A 6,711-nucleotide genomic window follows, 5' to 3' on the forward strand; every position below is an offset into this window, starting at 1 on the left:
TTTGCAAATAATCGAGATACCGCATCATCTTCAATATGATTTCCTCAAGAAATTTACTTGAAATATGGATTTCATTAGAGGAACCCAGAAGCCCTTTAATGTAATAGCCCTTTAGTGAAAACGAGATATAATAACCTGCATTTAACAGGGTGCTTTCTTGCAACCCATATTTTTAAGGAAAAAACTTCTATGCAAATTGCGAAAAAAAAAAGGATTTGGGGCAAAGTTTTCTATTGAAACGGATGACCTGTGTATGTTCCGTTCCATGATTAATGTCACACATTCGCTAATATATCGGAAAAAAACCGTCTAAGTGAAATAAATTACGAAATATATTCCGTTTCTTAATGTCTCTACAGTTATGGAAGATGGCAACTGTGTAGTCGTACCAGGCGCGGACACCCACTGGTAAAGAAGCGAATGAGCACAACACTCAAATTACAACACAAAAGAAGCGGAATAAAATACCTCACAAATATATTTCCAGAAACTTCGAAATCAATTGTTAATTTAAAACTTCACTTAGCATCTGTTTCATGTTAAAAAATCTAGTAGAAGCAAAAAAAAAAACTTTTTCCCTCCCTCTACCTGCTGGGAAGTCCATCGTTTCCTTTGCAATCGACATAATAAATAAAAGAGAAACGCAGGCATCTACTATTGAAAACAAACTTACGCTTCCTTTTGCTTGTTCCATATCACGCTAAACAAGATATTGAACGTTTCAAACAAAGAAATACCGGCTTCTTCCTCAGTTTTATTATTATTATTACCATATGACAAAAAAAACTTATAATGTTGACCTGAAATACGGAGTGACGATTCTGGTATTTTGGCCGTTGGCTGGCTGGAAGATGTCGACAGATCGGATCGATGTCCGTTAAATGAACGTACTCATCCTCTAGAAAATTCATATATGTTAGTTTGAATTAAGACTCTTTCTTAATCCTATGTACAAATTATTAAATCGGACTCACACAGAATCTAGCATTTCAAGAATAGTGATGCCTCGTTAGGATTTATTCATACTTGCACAAAATTGCAATGAAAGCTTGAGCTTTCAGTGTGATGCACTCGATGTTGGAAAGGTCTAACTTCACGCCAACATGTTATGCTATATTCTTACTTGGTTCCAGCTAGTCTTTCTTCCAACCACATTACATACACTCAATATTTGAGAAGCCAGTTAATTCATTAATGGAACCCATAATGTACTGATTCCAATAATTTACTCCAGACCCTCGATAATTTGCAAAATAGTTTTGCATCCCGTCATGTTGAGACTGAAGACTTCAAAAGACTATGACTGAATGCTGAGGCCAGTAAACCATCACTACCCAAAATTCTGAAAAAAACAAAAAAAAAAACAAAAAAACAAGTCTCACTTAAAAGTAACGCTATTAGATAAACAGCATTAGACCAAAGATGGTGACCAAATTTGCACTGGCTCACTGGATAAAAATCCTGAGAATTCGGTTCCATTCTTTCAGCATCCATATCTTCTTCATTAATATAGTAACACTCTGGCATCACCAAATATGACGCTGAAGAAAAATGCTCTATTATACACCTAGCATCAAAACAGTTTTCAGTTAAAAGCATATATCTTCACGACCATACTGCATCAGTTTCTTTTATAAAAACGAATCACACCACAATTCATTACACTATACTACAATAAACAGAAGATTTGTTTTAATATAAAATATCAAAACATACCAAAAATATTAAACATTAATGGTAAGACCAACTTTTCTCGCTCAAAACAAGCATTTCCTTAGCTTTTTGCCAATAAGAATGAGATAATTTTTCTTCTCCGCGAAAATGAGCTGAAAAACACATAAATTACAATTGAGATAAAATCATTAAAACACAACTTTTAGACACGTTATACTAAATATTCATTATATTAAATATTTAATACCAGTAATTGCAATATAGGCGAAGAAAACTGGAAATTGACATTCGATATTTTCAAAACGCGATGTTTCGTGCTCCTCGTAATATTGCCTCGAAGCATCTTCAAGCTCAGTATGATAGCCATCCCGGAGAAATCTCAACAAAGAAACTCATTTTGTACAAGCAAAAATGAGACATATTAACAGAAAAAAAAAGCTTCGTCAATATAAGTAGTGTATAGAAAGGGATAATATGATACGATACGTCATAAGCTTTCATACTAAGCTACCTCTTCAATCCATATCGTCCTTCTAGACGTCGAATACATTTGTTAAATGTTTTTTCATAGAGTTCTGAATCATGCGTTGCAAAAGCTGGCCATCCTATCGATAGTAGCAATGCAGCGTCTGTATTCTGTAAGAATACTAAATCATTTTTAGTTTTCAAACGGTTGAAGTATCTTAACTCTGAACTCAACGACCAATTTACCTTCGAATTGCTTTCCCTGGGCAAAATCGTTTCAAAAGTAGTACGATTTCTGTTATGTCCATCAATATCAACATATATCACAGATGAACTAGTTCCAGTCGTCCCATAAAGATTAAAACCATTTATTGCTTCCAATGCAGCCTGTAAGAAGTATTTCATAACACAGGTTGAATAATAAGCACCCAATATCTTCATGAAATTTAGGACTGCGAGTTGTTAGAAAACTGCAAGTATGAGAGTAACACAGGATTCGATGAAACCCTGTATTTTTGCAAATATGTGCTTAATAAAACTTAAGGAACAGTAAAACAAAATTTGAACTGGGTGAAACAGTTGATGATACTTTGATCTCTCATAATGATTCCTAACAATCACTTTTTTTCCACCTTATTTACTACAACTGAATGAACAGTAAAACAAAAATCAAACGCCAGCAAAAACATACCTTCACCATTCCAAGACTGCTAGCATGAAGTTCGCGTTCACCAACATTGTACCTGGAGCCCATTTCCCACATACCAAAATCTGGTGTACGATAAGTTCGTTCGATATAGAAAACAAGATTCTGGACAAAACAGACTTCATCGTGTGTATAAATTACCTGTTGAAAGTAATGTCTTTAGCTGAGAATCGTCAAAGTACAACCGAAACATGGTTTACATTACCGGGAACACTTAAGACGAATTTAAACTGTTTATTTATTAGAATTACTAAAAATGCAAATATTTCCTTAATTGGATTTTCAAATTTCTGATATACATTTCGAAAGAAACACGCAAATAAATCGTTTCTTATTACGGTTCATTTCCAGTCAGTTACAGTTGAATGATACTCTTTCTTCCGTTAACGTTGAAATTAGCAAAAAGTACACGTTAAAAAAGGAAAATAGCCATGAAGCATTTCCCTTTTTTAGAAATTTTATGCTGAATAACAGAAGCATGCAATAGTGCAACACAGTTTGACCTAATTTGTCTCAGACGCTTTCAGTTAATCTTTATTTGAGTTGGTCAGTGGAAATATTTGAAAAGGGTAAATTCAAAATAATGATACATAAACAAAAATACCTGAATACCAGCTGCAGTCATCTGAACCAAGGCCAACAGATACAATGCAATAAGATCCATTTGTAAATGCCCAAATTTCTGATATTTGAGGCATTATTTATATGAATAAAAATAAAGACGAAGGAAGCATTGAATAAGAAATCAAGAGATCAGAAAAAAATTATCTCATTTTGTGCTTGCATATAAATTGTAAATTTCGTCTTGGAAATCCGACTCATGCTACTGTAGACCACAATTTGAATAGAGAACTTCTTTTTCAAATCTCCAGACAAAATGCTTAATATGTCTAACCGCACCTTTTCGTTCGATGTTGGAAGAACCATGCCTGTATGCAAATCAAAGCATGCATGCAAAGAGAATTCTGGTGAAATATTTTCTTTGAAATGATTGAGCTAAAAGATAATAAGAGATCGGAATACTCACTGAACTGTAAAATAGGTCAAAATCTTTGGAAATTTTCGAAGGAATTAGAGTAAATTCTAAAACAGAATGATCTCTGAAACATCACTTTTAACTAACCTGGCCGATTTTCATTTCGTTGAGGCATTCCCGACAAATACTTTATTCACTACATGGACACAAATAACACACCCTACTGCTTAAGAATTTACAAATCATGATATGCGAAAAAGGAAATGAACCTTGGGAACATCTCAAACCATTGCATCTCAAACTCAACCATCTCAAACCAAAGGAACATCTCAAACCAGCTTTTCATCAACCGTTACTACTCTTTCCAAATTTTTAGTTCAAAAATTTCGAAACTTTTGTCAACAATTTCAGTCTCATGACATACGTTGTCAAGCTGTTGCATCCAGCAAAACATGATTCCTCGCATTGTTTTCACAGCAGACTGCTTCAACTCCGTTTGTCGTCCTCGATCATCGTCCAGTCGTCTGGAAGACTATTACAAACAATAATTTTGGGACAAGATATTGCACCTGCTCAATTTTAAGTGTTTCCTTGCTTCCTATGTTTGATAATTTGATCTAATCCATTCTTGAGTGATTATTAGAGAAGTACGAAATTGCCTGTAAGCAATCGAACAAGTCCAACATGCCAAAGCACAATAGATGCTATCCTTGACAAAGCCAATTTCACAATTTTTTGAATATCGTGGAAACAATCCGCTAGTTACACTTTGTTGTTTCAATATAAGCTTTTGTACTGCAAAAAGAAAATAGAGATAGTTTCAAAGTTCATTTAACAAACACTGTTCAAATCTGTCTTCGTTACTTTGAAATTTACTTCAACTTCATCCAGGAAACATAATGAATATTAGGATGAAATTTCTTCAAATCTCTATAATAACATCTAATAGTATTCTCTCCATCCATCTGTTTCAGGAATATTACAATATTACAAGAATATATCTATTAATACACTATTCTTTATGATGCACCAACCTAAGTAGTAGACATTATCCACTTTGTCGTATGCAGTACGAACGACCAATGGTTGAAACTGGTTAACCGGTGTGAGATACGCTTGCGTTAAACGTCTCAAATGTGTATTTGGAGTGTGACGTCTTCGGGATCGCCTTTTATGACTCAACATTTGATCCTGAAAGTACATTCCTAAAATTTGGGAAAGTACATCTCTATTCCAAGATTTGCCAGAGTAATATATTCCAGAATAAGCAAGAGACAAACACGCAAATAATCGAACGAATAGAACAAAACTATGGTACTGTGTGAATAACTGAATGCAACACAATTCCGCGAATAACCGGAATCCTGGGAAGATTCTTAGTGGTAAATCTTAGTGGTATAGATTACGACTTACGGCTGATTGTCTCATCAACACCAGTTGATCATTCAACGTGGTTTAGTGAAGCAAAATGGTCAAAGAATAGCTTGTTCACCTCGATCTCCCATTCCACACTCACTCTCCCAGCTCAAGCAGCCAGCAAGATGTAACGGAAGAAAACAATTTGTGCATTTCTCTATCCTAACTGCAACCAATCAATCGTTTTAAGAATTCACTAATTCGAAACTATTCGATACTCCAAAGTTTCCATCATCCCATCCCGAACATATCATTCTCTGTAATTCCGGAAGTGATCCGAAATTCTTGAAACTATTCAAAAATTTGAAACTTTCTTGTTAGCTAATTTGTTGCATAGAATATTCACTTGTTAATTGAGAATACATTCAGGAAAGCATCCTTTCATATGTTACTAAATGCGGGAATGAATGTAATTTTATAATTGATGATAGTGAGATTCGGAAATTTAGTTTACATCATTTTTAAAAGTACTTTGAACTTGAATTGCAGAAACCGGAAACTGGAAAATAAAAGATTGTGGTCAGGTTAGGAAGATAAGAAAAAGGTTCGCAAAAGTGATTTATTAGTTCCCTTAGTTTCTTCCAATGATTCCGAAAAATTGCAACTTTCTAAGCTTATGTATATAAAGCAATATCTTCCTGATTATTAAAATATTATGCATAGTGATTCGGAATTTCTCTGATTTTTTCCGACATAATTATTACAGAAATATTTAATGTGTCATAATTTCACTTTATCTTATCAGGGAACCATTCCGAATAGACTACATTCTCCTGAAACTATTCCAACTAGACGATATTATTCGGGAATTATCTCGATTGAACTACCTTCTCTAATATATTCATTTATTTTTGAATCATATCAAATTTCCTCTTCATTTGTATCAATCAATCTACTCTTCCTCTCTTCGGTTGTTATCCATTTGCTCATAATGAAGCTCAAATTCAGGTGGAAGAAATCAAAGAAGAATTAAGTAATTATATTTAACAGTGATTTAAAAAATTATAGTCTTTATTCAAAAAAGTGGTAAATGGAATGAGAAGAGACAAAAAAAAAAATGAGTGAATTAATCATTTAAAAAAAAAATTAAGGACAAGGTCATACTTTATAAAAGTTTTTTATATTTTAATTACTTTTCAAAAATTTATCGTCCGGTTTAAAAATAGATTGAATAGGATGCGAGTACTTTTTGTCTCATGAAATGTCCTCCAAAAATATTCCCTTTTTATCTAAACAAATATTTCTTATTGATTTTTCTCCCGCATTTCTTTTTTTTTCCTTCCCTTTTCTGTCTCTTCTTTTTTTTTTTTTACTAAAATTTATCCATTTCCATATCTATTTTATTTGAAGATAATCCTATAAAAGTTATTTCCTCTTTCAAATTATTGCAAAGGAAAAAAAAAAGAATGGAAGGGGGATGAGAGAGAGAGAGAGAGGAAGAGAGAGAAGAAGAGAGAGAGAAGGAAGGAGAGAG

The 6,711-nt window shown here is 33.4% G+C and overlaps 1 protein-coding gene across 1 annotated transcript in view; it reads right to left on the reverse strand.

Moving 5' to 3' along the window:
• The window catches only part of LOAG_18223 (phosphorylase b kinase regulatory subunit beta), a gene marked incomplete at both ends in the record, with an annotated part of 11,940 nt that extends 6,920 nt beyond the window's left edge, over positions 1-5,020 (reverse strand). Inside the window, 12 exons of the mRNA XM_020450887.1 lie at positions 801-898; positions 1,383-1,541; positions 1,749-1,826; positions 1,922-2,052; positions 2,186-2,310; positions 2,386-2,526; positions 2,831-2,986; positions 3,450-3,527; positions 3,746-3,841; positions 4,246-4,345; positions 4,481-4,616; positions 4,856-5,020. Of these exons, the coding sequence (XP_020305386.1) occupies positions 801-898; positions 1,383-1,541; positions 1,749-1,826; positions 1,922-2,052; positions 2,186-2,310; positions 2,386-2,526; positions 2,831-2,986; positions 3,450-3,527; positions 3,746-3,841; positions 4,246-4,345; positions 4,481-4,616; positions 4,856-5,020 (1,463 nt within the window). The remainder of the gene's footprint in view (positions 1-800; positions 899-1,382; positions 1,542-1,748; positions 1,827-1,921; positions 2,053-2,185; positions 2,311-2,385; positions 2,527-2,830; positions 2,987-3,449; positions 3,528-3,745; positions 3,842-4,245; positions 4,346-4,480; positions 4,617-4,855) is intronic.
• Between the last annotated feature and the right edge of the window lie 1,691 nt (positions 5,021-6,711).

The sequence above is a fragment of the Loa loa genome, assembly GCF_000183805.2.
Source record: "Loa loa unplaced genomic scaffold supercont3.230, whole genome shotgun sequence".
Lineage (NCBI taxonomy): Eukaryota > Metazoa > Nematoda > Chromadorea > Rhabditida > Onchocercidae > Loa > Loa loa.